General features: G+C 33.5%; 1 protein-coding gene across 2 annotated transcripts in view; it reads right to left on the bottom strand.

Moving 5' to 3' along the window:
- Positions 1-3,717: 3,717 nt before the first annotated feature.
- Positions 3,718-22,563, bottom strand: part of TOGARAM1 (TOG array regulator of axonemal microtubules 1) — a 77,711-nt gene continuing 58,865 nt past the window's right edge. For both annotated transcript variants that reach the window (XM_030319013.1, XM_030319012.1), the window contains exons 17-22: positions 22,409-22,535; positions 20,813-20,931; positions 9,583-9,772; positions 7,944-8,163; positions 5,297-5,383; positions 3,718-4,717 (exon numbers count right to left, since the gene is read on the bottom strand). In XM_030319013.1, coding sequence (XP_030174873.1) covers positions 4,464-4,717; positions 5,297-5,383; positions 7,944-8,163; positions 9,583-9,772; positions 20,813-20,931; positions 22,409-22,535 — 997 coding nt within the window. In that variant the 3' untranslated portion in view covers positions 3,718-4,463. The remainder of the gene's footprint in view (positions 4,718-5,296; positions 5,384-7,943; positions 8,164-9,582; positions 9,773-20,812; positions 20,932-22,408; positions 22,536-22,563) is intronic.

Here is a 22,563-nt window from a genome sequence, read left to right as displayed (position 1 = left end):
GAATCTAAGGGTGGTCAATGAGATAGAGCTAGAAGTACATAAAAAAGGCCTCCTTTCCTAAGTAAAAAAAGCAGAAGCTCTAGAGAAACTCACCAGTGTTACAAACTTCATTAATTTTTGACTCCTCTATCCTCCAAATCTAAGTGTGTCATCAATTCAGTCAACTGTGTTACCAATACATTTCAGATCCATTTTTTCAATTCTCACTGCTTCTACTATACTTTACTATCTAGAGTCTGACTCTGAGTCCTGGATAGATCAATACACTCCTTCCTACTGAAATTTGATTTAACTTTTTCAACACATTGCACAGGCAGATACTGTCAACTCATTAGACTGTAACATTTGATGAGATTTATTTGTCCCTTTTGGATTATTTGCTTCAAGTTGACTTCCTTGCCTACACCCTTGCCTTGCTCCATCCAACTAACCCTCTGCTACTGGTTATTTTGCTTTATTTTTTAATACACCACTTCCACCCTTGAAAACATTGCTTTCTGTCTCCAGAATAAATTTCAAATTTATGTAACATTCACCATCTTATTCAAATATCATTTATTTAGCATCCAGCTTAGGTACTACTCCAGGTAGAGTGGTGAAAAAAAAAAAAAGTAATTCAGGATTGGCCAAAATTTGGTACCACCAGATCATTCTGTCTTCATTTTACATAATGCTGTCCCATATATGTATATACACACACACACATATACATATGTATATGTATATATGTGTATAGTATATGTATATATATACATACATATATATATATTAACGACTACTTTGATAAATCTGTAAATTACTTTAAAATCTTTAAGTCTCTGCTTATCCATTGTTCTGTCCAGAGAGTTTAATTATGAATTAAGAATTTAGGTTCTCTGTTATAGTATGCTTTATGAAACCATAAATCATTAATGATAATTGAGTACTTAATTGATTTTGCCTTTGTTTGATATATTCAACCCCCCCAACTAGCAATGAAATAAGTAGGTTTAGCTTATCCTAACACTCAACATTTCTATAGGGTTTGTGTTCATCTTTCTTCATCTGCTTCTGGCAAGAAATTATCTTTGTAGAAAATTTGAAGTTTACAAATGTTTTCTTATTCCTAATCCCATTTTAATTTTGGACCTCATGGTAGCTCAGAATATTCATAAGGTTTGGTAAGTGATAATAAAACTGGCTTCCAAATCCATGCTTTCTAAATCAAAGTCTTAAGCTCTTTACCTTCATAATATCTTGCTCCCCTTTCTCATCTCCCTTCTAGTCATTTCTACCTCTCTTAACACTGATAATTCACTGTCTCTCTCTTTTGCCTTATTTTTTCTCTTCACATTATCTTTATTTTCAGATTCTCTTCAGACTTTTACCTATTGTAACTGAAATTTTATTACATAAGTAACACATATTGCTAATTTCTGAAAAAAACAGAAATTGCATAATAATACACTGAAAAAAATTAACTTCTTTACTCATAGTTTACTACAGTTTAACATGTTGCTGTATATTATTCCAATTCTATTTTCTGTATGCATATATATTTGATAGAGACACTGCATTTATTTTGTAGTCAGACTTTTTTCCTTTAACACACTATGGATATTGTCTTGTGATTAAAGTATTTAACATTTTTTGTCCTGTGATTAAAGTATTTAACATTTAAAAAAATTTTTTTTAACCTTTATTTATTTTTGAGACAGAGAGAGACAGAGCATGAACAGGGGAGGGTCAGAGAGAGACGGAGACACAGAATCCGAAACAGGCTCCAGGCTCTGAGCCGTCAGCACAGAGCCCAACACAGGGCTTGAACTCACGGACCGTGAGATCATGACCTGAGCCGAAGTCGGACACTTAACCAACTGAGCCACCCAGGCGCCCCATCATTTTTAATGACTATATGATATGGATTCCATTGGGGAAATCTGCCATTTAAATTTTTCTCTTTATTTTTTAGTTACAGTGTGAGGATAAACTTTTATAATTATCACTACTTGTATAATTATTCCTTCATTCCAATTTATTCAGGCCTTCGGCTGCATTAGTTCTTTTAATCAGTGATCAGTCTCCAATTTTTGTTGACTTCTGGGTTGATAACAGTTCCTGATAACAGAGTGCTTGACTTCTGAGTGCTCATTATTAAGAAGTTACTAAAAGTGAGAAAATGTTTAAGGCCTGGGACTCTGTTACATGAGTATTTTATTTATAATAAAAGATAGCACCAGGGCACCTGGGTGGCTCAGTCCGTTGAGCTTCCGACTTCGGCTAAGGTCATGATCTCGCAGTCTAGTGAGTTGGAGCTCCGCGTCAGGCTCTGTGCTGACAGCTCAGAGCCTGGATTTGCTTTGGATTCTGTGTCTCCCTCTCTCTCTGCCCCTCCCCCGTTCATGCTCTGTTTCTCTCTGTCTTAAAAATAAACATTAAAAAAAATTTTTATAATAAAAGACAGCACAGAGATTATGTAAAGTCCTCACATTAATAGTAGTGACTATTTACTGTACTTTTTCAGTGCAAAATTCAAACTACATCAACTCAAAAAAAAGAGAGATAATTAAGCTTATACACAAAGTAATGGTCTTTTCCCTTTGAAATTTAAAATTTACCTTCAATATATCCAACATTAATGCAAATTTAGTAGGGGCAAATTTGCAATGACACAGGGACAATGGTCAAAATTAATAAAACTTGGAATCTGTAACTATTGTTTCAATGGTGCATATCATTAAGGGTTAAAGCAAACTTTAATGATGATTTCAGATTTACAGCTAAGGTCAAAAGAGTCTAAACCAGGTGTTGACAAACTAGGCCAGAGGCCTGTTTTTGTCTGGCCTGAGCTAAGAATATTTTTTACATTTTTAAAACATTATAAAAAAATGAAACAAAAAACAAAGAATATGCCACAATCTGTCTATAGCTTACAAAACCAAAAGTAATTACTTTTTGGTCCTTTACTGAAAAAGTTTGCCAACTTGAGACCTAAACTATAGATACATAATAAAATACACTTAGAAGATAAAGCATTTAAGAAATATGTAACTATGAATGTATGTAACAATGCCCATAAACAGAAAAAGTAACCAAGTCTTTCCTTTCAGCTTCTCTTCAAATTGCTGTAACCCCCTGCACCCCCATTTTCTTCTTAGCACTCATGCAGTAATACAAAGAATCACAATTTAAAATGCAGCCAAATACATCAGAAAACCAGTTAGTGACACAAGAGGTGAGAAAGAATGAGGATAGTTCACAGTTGTAATAAAGTGATCATTGAATAAACTACAACACAGAACCATATAATTTTAGAACAAAACAGAACCTTAAAAATCATCTAGTCAGCTCTCACATTTTAGAGATGACAAAATGGGAGACCTAGAACTGGTAAGTGACTTGCCCAAGATCACATGCCTAATTTTCCTATAGTTCTATAGCTAGAACTATAATCCAGGTCTATTGTTAGGTCAATAGAGATAGGTCAATATTTTATCAAGTATACCAACTGAAAATGATAGGTCAGTATTACAATATATATACTTTTTATTTTAACAAATTTGGAAGTTGGAAAAATAGGACACCTCTCACATATCTACAGAAATAAATCCTTTTATTTTTATAACATTCCTTTTCTTTTTAAGATGCATACAGTACTTATAGCTCAATAATTCTGAGAAAAGCCTATAGAAGACCTGGCACTATTTTTGAGAATTACACAACTGGGCAGCAAAATAACACCTTTATAAATGTCAGGACATATAGAAATAAAATTTAGTGTTTTCACACAAAAATAGGGAAGTTACATTCAACACGTTTTCTTAAACGTGCATTTAAAATGTTTAAGTGTTTTCTAAAACTTTGGTCACCATGCTTCATTATAACTTGTTAAATTTCACAATTATGTAGATGATTAAACCCAAATGGTAAGCAAATATATCACATTAACACAGCAGCAAAAGCAAGCTAATACTGCACAATCATATTAGCAGACTGATTTCAGAAATACATGTTTTTCACAAATAGCACACAAAAGTTAGTTTGTGATAACATAGTTCAATGACTTATTTCACTTCATAAAATAAGGCTGAGTAATGACAGAACATGATTACATAATAAAAAGTATATTTTTAATTACAAATCTAATTGTACATATAGGGCAATGAACTGTGGTTTCTATAGAACAGTGCAAATGAGCAGGACTTTCCTCAAAAATATAACTGGATTCATTCCATGGGCCTCAGATTTCATGAATATTAGGTTATATTAATTATTTTAGGTTTCTCTGTCTGTGATGGGTACAAGTGGTAGGGTTGATACAGAGCAGATGTGTGCCCACTGGCTGCAAATACAAATAGCCATTGACTTAATTTACCAGATGAGTAGTGCAGGCACTGAAAATGTAACTTGAAAAAGTTCCATTTGTCATCATGTAAACAATTTTGTTCATCATAATATATTTCATCAAAGATTCATAATTCATTTCATATTGTCATATCGAGCAATTCTTCTAAACTCTTTTTGATATGTGGTGGTTGAGATGCAGCCTGATTTAACAGATTCTGACCCATTTGCGCAAAAAGTGCTTTCGATAATTTAGCTGTGGCTGTTCGTATATTTCCTCCAGCTCCAGGCAAAGAGCCACTGTTTGTCATGTTCCCTAAGAGATGCCATAAAACAACCAATACTTTCTGTTCTGTGGCATGGGGCTTCCTTTGATAAAGTTCCGTAACAATATCTGAAACATAAAAATTTAGTAAACAGTCAGGTTTTTAAAAACATAAATTCAATTTTTGCTAATTAAACAGCATATAAAATATACTAAGCTTCTTCTCTATGTCACTTGTCTTAAAATGTCAAGCATTTTAAAGAAGGTAAGGTCAGAAACTTTTCTCCCAAAGATTGGAATCTTCAAGTATTAGAATTCCACATAGGACAACTTAGCTCAGGCAAAATTAGTAAAGATAGGAATTAAACCCCAAATTCATCTCAATGTTTTCCAAAAAACATACATTTTTAACCCACTGATCTTTTATCAAATAAATAATTTGAAACAGTTTTTCATGAGTACCAATTTGATTTTAATGTCTATTTTTAAATGTGACAAGGAAGAAATTCTTACTGGAAAAAAAAAAGGATAAACAAAAAAATTTGGGGTAAAAGTCTTAAAAAGTTCTCATATAGATCATTATGCAATTCATTTCTACATTGTGGGTAATGATATTGAATTTGGTAGCTATCCCAAAAAGAAATTGAACTGCCTATCATTTTTCCTTAGTTAATATTTCTTTAGAAATAGCAATTAAAGAATATTTACCAGCAAGCTTTTCAGTCATATCCTGTTTTGCTTTTCCATTTAAAAACTGAGCTTTTGTGCAAAATGGCTGTAGAAGCAAATAATTGTCTAAACAAAAAGAATAATACAGACACATGTTTAAAGAGTTATGAGTTCTTACTTTTCATTACAAAGCATTAAAAGGAAAAGATACACAAATGAATGCAAATGTGTTAAAAAGATTTTTAAATCTATGTAATCAGTACTTAACATTATCTATAAAACCTTAATAGAATACTATTCTTACAGCAAATAAGAAATAAAATACCTCAAATAAGAGTTTTAAAAGAGCTATCATATGGCATAAAAAAGCAAAAGAATTGCCTATCTCCCAGTCATCTTATTCCAAAAAATAGAATATAAGTTTATTAAAGACAAACAAAATAAAAAAACAGAAAAAAAACTACATTTTGGAGGGGGTAGTTTTTATTTTTACTGATTTTTTCAGTTTTAATTTTTTTAAGTTTTAATGCTTATTTATTTTTGAGAGAGAGAGACAGAGCACGAGCGGGGGCGGGGGAGCAGGGAGAGAGGGAGACACAGAATCTGAAACAGGCCCCAAAGGCTCTGAGCTGTCAGAACAGAGCCCGACTTGGGACTCGAACTCACAAACTGTGAGATCATGACCTGAGCCGAAGCCGGATGCTCAACCGACTGAGCCACCCAGGAGCCCCATTAATTTTGTAATAATTATAGATCACAGGAAATTGGAGAGACAGTACAAAAAGGTCCTGTGTACTGTTCATCCAAAGGTTACATCTTACATAATTACAGTACGTATCAAAACAAAGAATCTGACATTTGTACAATACCTGGGCATAATTCTAATTTACATCATTCACCTTCTTTGTTGATTTTTAAGTAAGCTTTACACCCGGGGCTTGAACTCATGACCCAGAGATCAAGAGTCATATGCTTTAATGACCAAGCCAGTCAGGCATCCCTACGTGTGTATAGTTCTATGTCATTTTATCACATGTGTAGATTTGTGTAATGATCACTGCAATTAGCATATGGAACTATTCTATTACCACAAAGATCTCCGCAGAGCTATTGCTCTATAGTCACATCCAGCCCCTCCTAGCTGCCCGCAAACCCTGATAACCACTAATTTGTTTTCCATCTCTGTAAATGTTACCATTTTGAGGCTATACAAAGATGCCATCCTACAGCATGTGACCTTTTGGGACTGTCCTTTTTCACTAAGCATAATGCCCTTTTAGATCCATCCAAATTGTTACATGTATCTATAATACTACTTTATCACTAAGTACTATTTTACGGTATAGATGTATCATAAATTTCTTCACTATTAACTCACTGAATTACATTTAGGTTGCCTGAAGTTTTTGACTTTTGTAAATAAAGCCGCTATGAACAAGAGTGTAACTTCTTGGATGGAAGTTTTCATTTCTGTAGAATAAATGCCTAGGAATGCAACCGATGGGTTATATGGTTAAGTGTATGCTTAGTTTTTTTTTTTTTTTTTAAAGAAATTGACAAGCCATTTTCTAGAGTGGATACACCATTTTATTTATGTAGCAGAGATCCAGTTTCTCTGAAATCTTGTCAGCATTTGGTATTATCACTCTTTTTAATTTTAGCTGTCCTAATACTTGCTATAAACTGAATGTCTGTGTCTTCCAAAATTCATATGTTGAAACCCAATCCCTGTTGTTATGGTATTTGGAGGTGAGGACTTTGGGAGATGATTAGGTCATGAAGGTGGAGCCCTCATAAATAGGATTAGAGCTCTCATAAAAGATGCCCCAGAAAGCTCCACTGGAACCAGGAAGTGGGCCCTCACCAGATACCAAATCTGTTGGTACCTTGATCTTGAACTTTGCAGCCTCCAGGACTGTGAGAAATAAACATTTGTTTTTACACTGTCCAGTCTGTAGGTAGTTTGCTAAAGCAGCCTGAACAGATGAACATATTTGTGTAGTGATCATGGTCTTAACCTGCATTTGTATTTCCCTAATGACTAGTGATGTTAAAATCTTTTTTATGTGTTTATTTGCCATCCATATATCGTCTTCAGTGAAGTGTTCCTTCATGTCCTTTGCCCATTTTCTAATTGGATTGTTTGTTTTAATGTTCAGTTTTGAGAGTTCTTTATGTATTCTGAGTTCTTCCTCAGACATGTGGTTTGCAAATACTTACTCCAAAACTGTAGTTTGTCTCTTTATGTACTTAACAGGTCTTTTGCAGAGCAAATGTTTTTAGATTTGATTAAGTCTAATTTATTGACTTTTATGGATCACGCTTTTAGTATCATGCTAACAACTCTTCACCAAGCACTCAAGTCCTAAGGATTTTTACCTATGTTATCCTTAAAAGATTTACAGTTAAGTTTTACATTTAAATCTACAATCCATTTTGAGTTAATTTTGCACCAGATGTGAGGTTGAGGTAGGAATGAAAGGACTGAAAAATCAAAAATAAGAGAAAGTCAATTTAATGGGTTACTGTTAAACTCTAAAAATAATTTAAACTACGGAAAATATCACATTAAATGACAAATATTTAACATCTATGATTTCAACATTATATAAAGTACATCATGTGTAGGACAGAAAGTATGAAAGTAAAGTCAAAATAATTTGAGTGCAAAAGTAAGATTTCTTACCTACATGCTGACTCAGTGCTTGAACAACATTTGTGGCAGCAGCATAGATGCCTGGATTCTTAGAATTCAGATTGTTATCTACTATTGCTGGAATTAGCATGTTGATTATAGGAGATAAGTTGTCTTTAAGCAAAGGAATCATTTTGTGCATTGTTTCTAGAGCCACCAGATTTACTTTACTATTGGAATCATGAAGCCGAGATTTAAAAGCATCAAAAATCTGAAAGTAAATTGGTAAATAATTTAATGTGAAATAATGTTTATAGCTATTTAAATTCTTTTTGGCATTCTGTAGTATTTATCCTATTAATATACTATTTAAAAACATACACACAACATCTTATTTAACTTGAACATAGATAATAGGAATGTTATAAAAATTTGGATGTTAAATCTAAGTCTCAAACCTTCTTATAGCAAAATGAAAGGTCTTCAAACATCACTCAAACAGACATCCTAATAAATTCAGGTTGTGAAATTTGACTTAGTATGAAGATGACTGATTTACCGTAAATGTGATAAAAATCTTATTTTTTGGAAGGTGTGGTTAGCTTAGCTAACTCTAAGAACTCAAGGAAAGTTTTCATTTTTATCACTATTCATAACAGAATTAGATATGTAACAACCATAGAGATTTGATTTAGTTTCAGTTTGGGTTTCCTATGAGAATTTTATATGCAATTTCAGAGTTAAATTTTTACTACCTTTTAACCTGATTACTTTAACAATTATTCCTTGCTCTTTAGAATTCTTAACTTTCATAAGTTTAAGATATAAAAAGTGAATGATAAGCAAAATCTTTAGTCACATTAGGTGAGTGAAGAGCTATTCTATGAGGCTGATATACATATACACATCTCTCATAAAAATATGAAAGTTAATATATAAATAAAAATTTTCATGGTGAGAACAGTCTTCCCAAGAGATTTATTTTTACTCAACAGATATCAGAAAATGCAACTTTCTGGTGCCCATCGCATGATAATATGGTACCTTTCTTCTGAAAATTAAGAGACAACATTACTGGTATTAAGAGTAGTTAATGGTATGCTGGCCAAGTTCAATGCACATAATACAAATTTAACATGGGATTTTATTAATAAATCACTAATGGAATTAACTGAATTAACTCTGAAGAAGCATAAATCATCTATGCTCTGGTACCACTAACATTTATTACTATCTTCTTTTCTATTGCTTGTTGTCTAACATTGGTATATAAATTAGTATATATAAGATTTCTAATCTACATATAAAAATTTTAATATCTACTCTTAAGTAATATCAGAGCACCTAAATGCCCTGGTTTTTAAAATATTTATTGATTCACTTGACATATATGCACTGAGAGCTCTGAGAATACAGAGCTTTCAGGTTCCAAGAGCTCTGAGAATACAGAGCTTTCAAAGAGTTACCATCTAGTGGGAAAATTCAGACAAATTAAGCAGCTGTTTTCTTATATTATTATTTTATTTTCTTATTTTTTCCCAATTACTTTGAATTGTTCTAGAAAGTAATTCATTCTTCTAAGCTTAACATTTTAAAACAATACATATAAAGTACTAAGAGGGCAATTTTTTATACTAATGAACTATTAGCTATATATTGAAAATGAAAATTAATTTTTACAGTTCATTACCTTCACAATGTTCCCAACAACAAGCTCTTGATTGTTTTCAGTATCTGATAAAAGCTGCTTAATCCCATTAATACGATCACGGAAGTCTTTTGCATTTAATAAACCTGTTATGACTTTAATGTATTCAGCACTTTCTAAGGAATTGCGGGGAACTGATTTTCTGGTGATGTCACGAATTTCAGTTACTTCTCTAAAGTCAAAGAAAGGTAAATTTAATTTCATTCTTAATATCCTATGAGAAACATAAACATAATATATCTTATTACATATATATTTCTCAAAATTTCACAAACTGATCTGATAGCCACAAGGCTAAAGGGGGTCCCTGCGATCTCCCCCGACTTTAGTGATTTGCGAGGAGGACTCACAGGATTCAACATGTAGTTTTACTCACAGCTATGATTTATTACAGCAAAAGGATACAAAACAAAATAAACAAAGGGAAAAAGCGTAGGGGTCAAAGTCTGGAAAAAAACAGCTATAAGCTTCCAGGGGTCCATTCCCAGTGAAGTAACATAGGACAAATTTAATTACTCCAGCAACAACCTGTGACAACACATGTGAAATGCTGTCTACCAATGAACCTTATTAGAGACTTCAATGCTCAGGGTGTTTATTGAGAGTTGGTCATGGTTGGTCCTCTGCCTAGGATATACTAAAATTCCAGGCTCCCAGAAGGAAAGCAGGTCTTCAGCATAAACCATATTGTTTGCTCAAATAATTTTGGTATAGTAAACTACTCTTCATCAGTTAAGGAACAGTGGCAATCCTCCTGAAATCCTAGTTCCTAGATGCCAACCAAGGGCTAACCTTGTAAGTAGGACTTTCCAAAAATAGTAGTCTCAGGCCTGCTATGTTAACTCAAAATAACCATGTGAACTTGTGTGGGAGAACTAGAATCTTGACAGGATTTATTATTTCAATTACTATTACTAGCATAATTTTTTTTATTCCTATAAAGGGGTGACTCAATATGGCAGATAAATGATCCCTTTGAAAGAAATTAAGTCATGCAAATTGATAAGTCTTACAGACAATAGTAACAGTTGCCAGTTACCATTTCTGACTACCAGTATTAAAAATGATGCTAATGTTATCTTAAGAGCACTGGTTAATGAATGACTCAGAATCATCTTAAAAGTAGACACAGGATGGTGATCTAGAATGCAGATCTTAGATGTATTCATCCATTATTTTTAATTTATTTAAATAAATCAATCTGAGATTAATTTGTAAAATGGTTAATTCTATACAATGAGAAAAAACTGAGGATTAAATTTATATTTAAACTAAGAAGTATATGATACATAAAAGGTGAAAAAATGAAGAGTAAAACAAAAGAACACCACAAGAAGTCATCTAATTACTGATACTTGTGTTTAAAGATGACTTTTTTACTGTTCAAAACAAAATGGATTTGATAGTAGAATAGCACTGAATATACCTTAGGGGGAAAGATACAGTAAGAGTGAAATGGAGAAACTCACTAGGTATATATTAACATCAATACAATTTATAAAAAAAGAGAATGCATTAAAATCATCATAGAACACAGATGCAAAGAACTTCAACAACGAAATACTAGCAACTGAAGCAGCAATACATTAAAAGGATCATACACAATGACCAAGTGGCATTTATTCCAGGGATGCAAAAATGGCTCAACATCTCCAGGTCAATTAATGTGATACACCATATTAACAAAATTGAGAATAAAAATTGTATCATCCTCTCAATAGATAAAGAAAAAGCATCTGACAAAATTCAAGAGCCATTCAACAAACTGGATTTAGATGGAAGATACCTGAACATAATAAGACACATATGATGAGCCCAAAGCTAAGATCATACTCAATGATGAAAAGCTGAAAGGTTTTCCTCTGAGAACAAGAACAAGATAAGGATACCTTCTTTCGCCACTCTTATTCAATGCAGTACTGGATGTCTTAGCCAGAGCAATTATGAAGAAAAAGAAATAAAAGTCTCCAAGTAAGAAAGAAAGAGGTAAAACTGCCTCTATTCACAGATGATATACAGTTGGCCCTTAAACAACATGGGTTTGCACTCTGCAGGTCCACTTACATGTGGATTAAAAAAAAATTTTTTTTTTAAAACATTTTTTTTTTCAACGTTTATTTATTTTTGGGACAGAGAGAGACAGAGCATGAACGGGGGAGGGGCAGAGAGAGAGGGAGACACAGAATCGGAAACAGGCTCCAGGCTCTGAGCCATCAGCCCAGAGCCCGACGCGGGGCTCGAACTCACGGACCGCGAGATCGTGACCTGGCTGAAGTCGGACGCTTAACCGACTGCGCCACCCAGGCGCCCCAAAAAAAATTTTTTTTTAATGTTTATTTATTTTTGAGAGACAGAGAGAGCACAAGCGGGGGAGGACCAGAGAGACAGGGAGACACAGAATATGAAGCAGGCTCCAGGCTCTGAGCTGTCAGCACAGAGCCCGACACAGGGCTCAAACTCATGAACTGCGAGATCATGACCTGAGCCAAATTTGGATGCTTATCCAACTGAGCCACCAGGTACCCCACATGTGGATATTTTTTTAAGTTTATTTATTTATTTTGAGAGAAAGTATGAGGGAAGGAGAGGCAGAGAGAGAGGGAGAGAGGTAAAGAATCCCAAACATACTCTGCACTGTCAGTGCAGAGCCCAAGGCAGGGCTCAAACTCAAACTGTGAGATCATGACCTGAGCTGAAGCTAGATGCTCAATGGACTGAGCCACCCAGGCACCCCTACATGTGGAGTTTTCATAGTACAGTACTGTAAATGTATTTTCTCTTCCTTATGATTTTTTTAACATTTAATTTCTCTAGTTTACTTTACTATAAGGATACAGCATTTAAAACATACAATATACAAAATATGTGTTAATCAACTGCTTATATTATGTTTATCAAGTAAGGCTTCTGGTCAACAGTAGGTAGTTAACTTTTTAGGGAGTCAAATGCTGTTTGTAGATTTTCAGCTGCATGAGGGTCAATGCCCCTAACCCCTGCATTGTCTAAGGGTCAACTTTATATAGAAAATCCTAAATAATCCACCAAAAAAACTCAGAAACTAATGAACAAATTCAGTAAAGTTTCAGGATATAAAATCAATATATAAAAATCAGTGGCATTTCTACACACTAACAAAAAACTATCAGAACAAGAAATTAAAAAACAATTTCATTTACAAATGCATCAAAAATAATAAAATACCTAGTAATGAATTTAGCCAAGGTAAAAGATTTCTACTCTATAAACCCTTGATAAAAGAAACTGAAGAAGATATAAATAAGTGGAAGATATTTCATGCTCGTGTACTGAATTAATATTGTTAAAATGTCCTTACTACCCAAAGCAATCTACAGACTGAATGCAATCCCCATAGAAATCCCAACAGCATTTTTCACAGAAATAGAACAATCTTGAAATTTTTATAGAACCACAAAAAAACTAGAATAGCCAAAGCAATTCTAAGAAGAACAAGGCCGAAGGCATCATACTTTCTCATTCAAAACAGCAGGGTAATTGTATGGAAACCAATTTGACAATAAATTTCATATATTAAAAAAAAAAACAGCAGGGTATTAGCATAGAAACAAACACATGTATAAATGGAAAAGAATAAAGAGACCAGAAATAAACCCAGAGGTTAATTAATCCACCAATTAATTTATGATAAAGGAGCTAAGAACATACAACGGGGCAAGAATAATCTCCTTAATAAATACTGCCAGGAAAACCAAACAGCCAGCCATATGCAAAAAGAGTGAAACCGGACCTCTATCTTACTCCATACACAAAAATCAACTCAAAATGGATTAAAGACTTAAATATAAGACCACAAAACTCATAGAAGAAAACATACATGGTAAGCTCATTGGCACTGGTCTCAGCAGTAATTTTTTGGATTTGACAACAAAAGCAAATGTAAGCATGTAGGACCATATCAAAGTTAAAGCTTCTGCACAGAAGAAACCATCAACAAAAAATGAAGACAGCTTACAAAATGGGAGAAAACATTTGCATATCATATATCTGAAGAGAAAGAGGTTAATATCCAAAAAATATAAAGACCTCACACAACTTAATAGCAAAAAAACAACAAAAAACAAAACCAAAAACCTAGAAAACAAACACCTACAAACAAACAAACAAACAAACAAACAAAACAAATATGGGCAGAGGAACTGAATAGACATTGTTTCCAAAGAAGCCATACAAATGGCCAACAAGTCCATGAAAAAGGTGTTCAACATCATTAATCATCAGGGAAATACAAATCAAACCATCAGGAGATATTGTCTCATGCTTGTAAGAATGGCTATTATTAAAAAGACAAGCAATAACAAGTGTTGGTGAGGATGTGGAGAAAAAGGAAAAAGGAAGTATACAGCAATACGGGTCTATCTCAAGAAGCAAGAAAAATCTCAAATGAAACAACCTAACCTTACACCTAAAGCAGCTAGAAAAAACAACAACAAAACCTAAAGCCAGCAAAAGAAGGGAAATAATAAAGATTAGAGCAGAAATAAACGATATAGAAACAAACAACAACAACAAAAAACCAAAATAGTGGAACAGATCAATAAAAGTAAGAGCTGGATCTTTGAAAGAATAAAATTGATAACCCCTTAGCCAGACTTCTAAAAAAGAAAAGAGAATGAACCCAAATAATTAAAACCACAAATGAGAGGGGGAAAATAAAAACTAACTACACAGAAATAGAAATAATTATGAGAATGTTATGAAAAATTATATGCCAAAAATTATATGGACAACTTGGAAGAAATGGATAAATTCCTAGAAACATATAAATTATCAAAACTGAAACAGGAAGAAACAGAAAATTTGAACAGATCGATATCCAGCAAAGAAACTGAATCAATAATAAAAAATCTCCAAAGATACAAAAGCCCAGGGACAAATGGCATCACAGGTGAATTCTACCAAACATTTAAAGAAGAGTTAATACCTATTCTTCTCAAACTATTCCAAAAAATAGAAAAGGAAGGAAAACTTCCAGATTCATTCTATCAGGCCAGCATTACCCTGATTCCAAAACCAGAGAAACAACTTCACTAAAAATGAGAACTACAGGCCAATATCCCTGATGAACATGGATGCAAAAATTCTCAACAAAATACCAACAAACCCATCAAACAGTACATTAAAAGAATCATTCACGATGATTAACTGGGATTTATTCCTGGGCTCCAAGGGTGGTTCAATATTCGCAAATCAATCAACATGATACACCACATTTTTAAAAGAAAGGATAAGAACTATATGATCTTTTCAATAGATGCAGCAAAGGCATTTGACAAAGTACATTATCTATTCATGATAAAAATCCTCAAGAAAGTGGGGATAGAGGGAATATACCTCAACATAATAAAGGCCATACACACACACACAAAAAAAAAACCACAGCTAAAATCATCCTCAATGGGGAAAAACTGAGAGCTTTTCCTCTACAGTCAGAAACAAGACAAGGATGTCCACTCTCACCACTGTTATTTAACATAGTCCTGGAAGCCCTAGCCATAGCAATCGGACAACACAAAGAAATAAAAGGCATCTGAATTCGCAAGAAAGAAGTTGAACTTTCACTATTTGCAAATGACATGATACTCTATGTAGAAAACCCAAAAGACTCCACCAAAATATTACTAGAACTGAAACATGAATTCAGTAAAGTCATAAAGTACAAAAACAATGTATAAAAATCTGTTGCATTCTTTTACACCAATAAGGAAGCAGCAGAAAGAGAAATTAAAGAATCCATCCCATTTACAACTGCACCAAAAATGATAAGATACCTAGGAATAAACTTAACCAAAGAGGTAAAAGATCTATACTCTGAAAACTATAAAAACACTGATGAAAGAAATAGAAAGGATGCCTAGGTGGCTCAGTCAGTTGAGTGCCTGACTCTTGATTTCAGGTCACGTCATGATCTCAAGGTGGGATTGAGCCCCAAGTCGGGCTCCGTGCTGAGCATGGATGGAGCCTGCTTAAGAATCTCTCTCTCAGGGGCGCCTGGGTGGCGCAGTCGGTTAAGCGTCCGACTTCAGCCAGGTCACGATCTCGCGGTCCGTGAGTTCGAGCCCCGCGTCGGGCTCTGGGCTGATGGCTCAGAGCCTGGAGCCTGTTTCCGATTCTGTGTCTCCCTCTCTCTCTGCCCCTCCCCCGTTCATGCTCTGTCTCTCTCTGTCCCAAAAATAAATAAACGTTGAAAAAAAAAAAAAAAAAAAAGAATCTCTCTCTTTCTCTCTTTCTCTCTCTCTCTCTCTCTCTCCCTCTCTCCCTCTCTCCCTCTCTCCCTCTCTCCCTCCCTTCCTCAGCCCCTCTCCCTGGTTTGCACTCTCTCTCTCTCATTTTCTCTCTCAAAAAAAAAAAAAAAATTGAAGACGGCATAAAGAAAAGCATTCCACACTAATGGATTGAAAGAACAAATATTGTTAAAATGTTTATACTAACCAAAGCAATCTACACATTTAATGCAATCTCAATCAAAATACCAACAGCATCTTTCACAAAGCGAGAAGAAACAATCTTAACATTTGTGTGGAACCACAAAAGACTCTGAATAGCCAAAGCAACCTTGAAAAAGAAAAGCAAAGCTGGGGGCATCATAATTCTGGACTTCAAGTTATATTACAAAGCTGTAATGATTAAGACAGTATGGGACTGGCACAAAAATAGACACATAAATCAATGGAACACATAGAAAATCCAGAAATAAACTCACAACTATATAGTTGATTAATCTTCAACAAAGCAGGAAAGAATATCCAATGGAAAAAAAACCAGTCTCTTCAACAAATGGTGTTGAGAAAACTGTACAGCAACATGCACAAGAATGAAATTGGACCACTTTCTTACACCATATACACAAAAATAATTCAAAATGGATGAAAGACCTAAATGTGAGACAGGAAACCATTAAAATCCTGGGGGAGAATACAGGCAATAACCTCTTTGACATTGGCTGCAGCAACTTCTTACTAGATAGATCTCCTGAGGCAAGGGAAACAAAAACAAAAATAAACTATTGGGAATTCATCAAAATAAAAACCTTCTGCATAGTAAAGGAAACAATCAACAAAATTAAAAGGCAACCTATGGAATAGGAGAAGATATTTGCAAATGACATATCTGATACGTCATATGACACACAGACACATGAAAAGATGCTCAACATCACTGGTCATCAGAGAAATACAAATCAACACTACAATGAGATATCACTTCACACCTGTCAGAGTGGCTAAAATGAACACAGGAAAGAACAAGTGTTGGCAAGGCTGCAGAAAAAAGGGAACCCTCTTACACTGCTGGTGGGAATGCAAACTGGTGCAGCCACTCTGGAAAACAGTATGGAAGTTCCTCAAAAAATTAAAAATAGAACTATCCTACAATCCAGCAATTGTACTACTGGTATTTACCCAAAGGATACAAAAATACTGATTCAAAGGGGCACATGCACACCAATGTTTATAGCAGCACTATCAATGATAGCCAAATTATGGAAAGAGCCCAAATGTCTATCTACTGATGAATGGATAAAGAAGAGGTAGTGTGGATGTATGTATGTGTTTGTGTATGCATGTGTGTGTATAATATATACATGTATATAGTTATATGTATATAATATACATGTGTATATAATATATATATATTATACATACATACACACACACACACACACACACACACACACACAATGGAATGTTACTCAGCCATCAGGAGAATAAAATCTTGCCATTTGCAATGATGTGGATGGAGCCAGTGTATTATGCTAAGCAAAATGAGTCCGTCATTGAAAGACAAATACCATATGATTTCACTCATATGTGGAATTTGAGAAACAAAAGAACACAGAGGAAGAGAAAAAAAAGAGGCCAACCAGGAAACAGTCTCTTAACTATAGAGAACAATCTGATGGTTACTGGAGGGGATTTGGGTGGGGGAATGGGTTAAATGGGTGATGGGTATTAAGGACAGCACTTGTTGTGATGAGTATTGGGGTGTTGTATGTGAGTGATGAATCACTAAATTCTACACACGAAACTAATATTACACTGTATGATAACTAGAATTTAAGTAAAAATTTGGATGAAAAAAAGGGCAGGAAAAGTGGAAAAAAGAAACAAAACCAGGATAGATTGAAAAATAATGTAAAAAAAAATATCACCATGATAGGCTTAAACCCAACCATATGAATAATTATACCAAATAGAAATGGTCAAATACTCTAATTAAAGGGGAGAGATTATTAGATAAAAAAGCAAGATTTAATCAGATATATATATATATTAAATATAACATATATATTTTTACAAAAAACATACTTTAAAAAGACATACTAAGAAACACAAGTCAAAACTATAACGTGGTAAAGAATAATTATTCTGACATTGTAAAGTTATAAAGAAGACTTTATTTAAGACTTTGGAATAGGGGTCATGACTACTGCAATAGAGGAGATAGTCAGAAGGTGTTCAATTCTGAATGCAGTAAAGACAGCTGGAATTTATAGCCAACAAGCAGACTTAGAGGATTCATGGATAAAAATCCTGTGTAAAGTATAGCTAAAGAAAAAGTCTTTGTCATATGAGATACCAGTTTATACCCACTTGGAGAATAACACATATTGATGACGAGGTGTTAAAACTGGAACCATCTTATACAGCTGGTAAGAAACACATTTCTAAATAGCCCATGTATTAAAGAAGAAACCACAAGGTATTATCCAGCATTACTCCCATAACAAAACCAAAGACATCCTAAGACAAGAAAACTACAGATCCCAGGACTATAGACAAAAAATACCCACCTAATTTTAGCAAACCAACACCAGTGATATATTAAAAATATAACACTTCATGATCAAGTGCTACGAATCCAAGCAATACAAGCTATCTTTTTTCAACATTTGGAAATCAATGACTGTAAACCATTCATATTAATAGAATAAAGGAAAAATACATGATTATCCTAATAGACATTGAGAAATCACTTGACAAAATTCAATAACCATTCACGATAAAAACTCAAACTAGAAAGAGGAAGGACCTTTAACCTGATAAAGGACTTTTATGAATCTATAGCTAACATCATACTTAGTGGGAAAATACCAAATGTTTTGTGCCTAAGATTAGGAATAAGGTAAGATGTTTGTTCTTAATATTTGTATGCAACATCATATTCAATATTCTAGTCATTGCAATTCAGACAGGAAAGGAAAAGAAATTAGAAACATACAGATTAGAGAAGAGGAAATAATACAAGTTGATCCTGGGCAATCTTGTGATGGCAAAAAATAAAGAAATGTAAAATGTGCCATGTTGACAAAGCACACAGCCAACCTGAGGGAGATCTTAAAGTTGAACAATTTGAAAAAGTGAGTAATGAGTAGTTTTTATAGATATAGATAGATTATAACCCATAAAATAAAATAAAAATCCATCCATCTACAATAATATAAATATTTGAGTAAGTGAATACATGGAGGAAAGTAGCAGTTTTCTTCATGCAAAAATTCAACTAATAAATGTAGAAGAATAAGGTAAATAAAAGATCACCATTAGACATAAATAAATAAATTAATAAATCCCACAATAATTGCTGTAGGCAAGATCCACCAATGGTTGCTAAGATTTGTAAACTACAGTATGATGAGAAACAGGAGATTTATATAGTCTCAAAGTATTCCAAAATATCTATTATTTATAAGGGGGAAAATAGTAATTTTGCAGTGACGAAACCACCTTATCAGAGGATCAAGGTTAACACAGTCAGTAAGAAGGCACAGCAACATCATGCACCTCATGAAATGATGCACTGAGAAGGGTACAACTTGACTTTTGAGGTATTTTTTGTCAAAAAATGCATAACCTCAAATCTAACTGTGAAAAATGATCAGATAATACCCAATTAAGAGACATCTACAAAATAAGTAACTGACCAGAAAGGGCTTGGTACACAGTATATTCTCAATTAATATTTAAAAAGCTACTTTTTGTTGGTTGCAAAAAAAGTTTTTGACCAAAATGTCTGACCCAGGATTTTATGTGATTGTATCTTTTTTTTTTTAAATATTCAATGACACTTTTTTAAAGTTTTATTTATTTTTGAGAGAGAGAGAGTGAAAGAGAGAGAGCACTCGCATACACACAAGTTGGGTAAGGGCAGAGAGCGAGAAGACAAAGAATCCCAAGCAGGCTCCGGACTGTGAGCGCAGAGCCCGACACAGGGTTCAAACTCATGAACCTGGAGATCATGACCTGAACTGAAGTCAAGTCAGATGCTTAACCGACTGAGCCACCCAGGTACCCCTGTGATTATACCTTAATGTGAAAAAAACAGCAGATTCTGATTCCATAGGCTTGGGAAGATTACAAAATTTGGATTTCTTTTTTTTCTTTTTTTTAAGATTCAAATTTCTAGTAAGTTCTTAGGGGATGCCAATGGGGCTGTTTTATGGACGGTACTTAGAATAGCAAGGTCCCAAAAGCATGTATTTTCACATGGATTTTAATTTTTTAACAAAATGTGTATTTTAGTTTATGAAATATTTCAAAAATATACAAATCTAGAAAATATGAAAGATACTTATATATCTACCATGTAGTTTTAAAAATAATGTTTAAAATATATTTTAAAATATGCCAGAGATCATACTTTCAAAAGAAAAAAAATTTTAAGTTATATAATCAATCTATTACATGTTACATAATGTAAACAGGTTCCACAATAGCATATGTAATTATATTCAGAAAAATTTTAAGAGGATTCTTCTGCCTGGTGGTGATTGGTTAAATTGTTCTGATAATGTCTGGATTTTCTAAAGTTTTTTTTTCTTTAATCATAATTATGTATTATTTTCATAATCAAGGGGAAAAAGTAAAGACTATAAATTAATACAAAAATCAATTAGAGTTGTCCAACACAGGCCTAATATTGACAAGTTCAACAGCACTTTATTAAACCACATTAATGCTTTAATACTGTTTAGTGCATATAAAAGAAAGCTGCTGTGAATATGCAATTCCCTTATTAAATCTAATTACCTCACACTTTCTAAGTTCTTACTTTCAACTTTTAAAACTCCATTCAGTTTTGACAAATATCCCTGGAATAGTTCATAAAAATATCCAAATGAGACTACTATCACTAGGGCGTAATTTCTCCAATGATGTGAACTATCAAATGAGCCTACCTTTCAGCTGAATTGAAAGCATCTCTAGAAACAAAGGATGACCGTGTATTTCCAACAGTACCAGTATGAGATCGTCTTCCTTTTGTTGAAGGAGTATCTAGTGGTATCTCTCCCAAACCCTTTAAGTAATATAAAGAAAGGCAGTGTAATAAAAGTCTTTTTTAAAAATTTTAAAAAATGTTTATTTATTTTTGAGAGAGAGAAACAGTGTGAGTAGGAAGGGGCAGAGGGACAGCGAGGTATAGAATCCGAAGGAGGCTCCAGGTTCTGAGTTGTCAGCACAGAGCCTGACACGGGGCTTGAACCCACGAACCGGGAGATCAAGACCTGAGCTGAAGTTGGACACTTAACCAACTGAGCCACCCAGACGCCCCTAAAAATTTCAAAACTAGTAAAGTGAAATAATTTATACAATGCAATTTTCAGAGAACCCATTATTGATCTTTGTAATTGAAAGCATTTTAATAATCTGCTATGCTTCTGCTTCAAAAGGTATCAATACATAAAATACCTTCTAATTAGTAGTAAATTAACCAAATTAATAGGAAATGACACTGGCAGGGTAAAACTGTTTAACATTTTTAAAATTAATATGCTATGTTTTATAAGTATTCTTCTTAAACCTTAAAATCTGTAGAGAAAATATGAACACATTACATAAATAATGAATTCCTATGTGTGAGAATAATGAATTCCAGTGTGAGAATAAACACTTACATAAGAATTATTTAAAAATACTTGTACTTGAAATGACTCACAAATATAATCTGCCTCACGCTGGTAAGATAATTTTTTGCATGGTTACTTTAGTTATTTCTGTATGAATTAAGCTAAATGAGCAGAAGAAAATGCTCTAAAATGTATATTATCATACATCTTTGAAATACTATCCTTACGTAAATGAATCCTTTGCCGAATACTATCAGTAAAGAATAACATAAATTACCACAGAATAATTCTAGATTATTTAACATATTTTTGTAAAAAATAATATGTAAGTGGATTACTTTTTTATAAGACACTTTTCATATTTTAATTTACGTGATATTCCCTCAGTCACTCATTTCAGACATGTCCGAATCCCCATTATCTACCAGGATAAATAAGACATGGGGCTTCCCCTCAAGCAGCTCCCAATTAATGTTCTGCAGTGTGATAGGAATTCTAATAGTGAAATATGCAAGGTAAAAAAGTAGGAATCAAGCATGAAGAACATCACTATTCTTACCTTATAAAAATAAAACTTCAGGTTAAAGAAATGAAGTGATGTACCTAACATAATAGTTCGCTAATTCTCAGAGTTGTGATTCAAACCCAAGTCTTGTCACTCCAGTAAACCACACTATGTTCTATCAAGTATCGAGCTTCTGTTCAATAAACACTTACCAACACTATGAATGTCTACTCCAAGTTTTTCAACTGCAGTTGTTGAAATGCTACTATAGATACAGTCTGAATGGTTAACAGAGAAATAATTGAAGTAATTACTTGTATCCTTTAGCTTCCTGGTACTTTGCTTTTATTTATTTTTTATTATTATTTTTTTCTGGTACTTTGCTTTTAAAGCTGTTTATAAAATAAACTTTTTCCACATACCTTTTGCCGTAAGCTTTTAACAGATTCCTTAATATATGGCAAGTCTTTAGATGGGACATATTTTTCAAGCATTTTATCAAAGTTTGGATGACACATCAAAAGGAAAAGCATTTTTCGACCATAGTACCTATGGATATTTGAGAAATATGTAAATA

Source organism: Lynx canadensis, chromosome B3, assembly GCF_007474595.2.
Source record: "Lynx canadensis isolate LIC74 chromosome B3, mLynCan4.pri.v2, whole genome shotgun sequence".
Classification (NCBI taxonomy): Eukaryota; Metazoa; Chordata; class Mammalia; order Carnivora; family Felidae; genus Lynx; species Lynx canadensis.
Note: the sequence above shows the minus strand (reverse complement) of the source record. Positions and strands in the feature narration are given on the sequence as shown.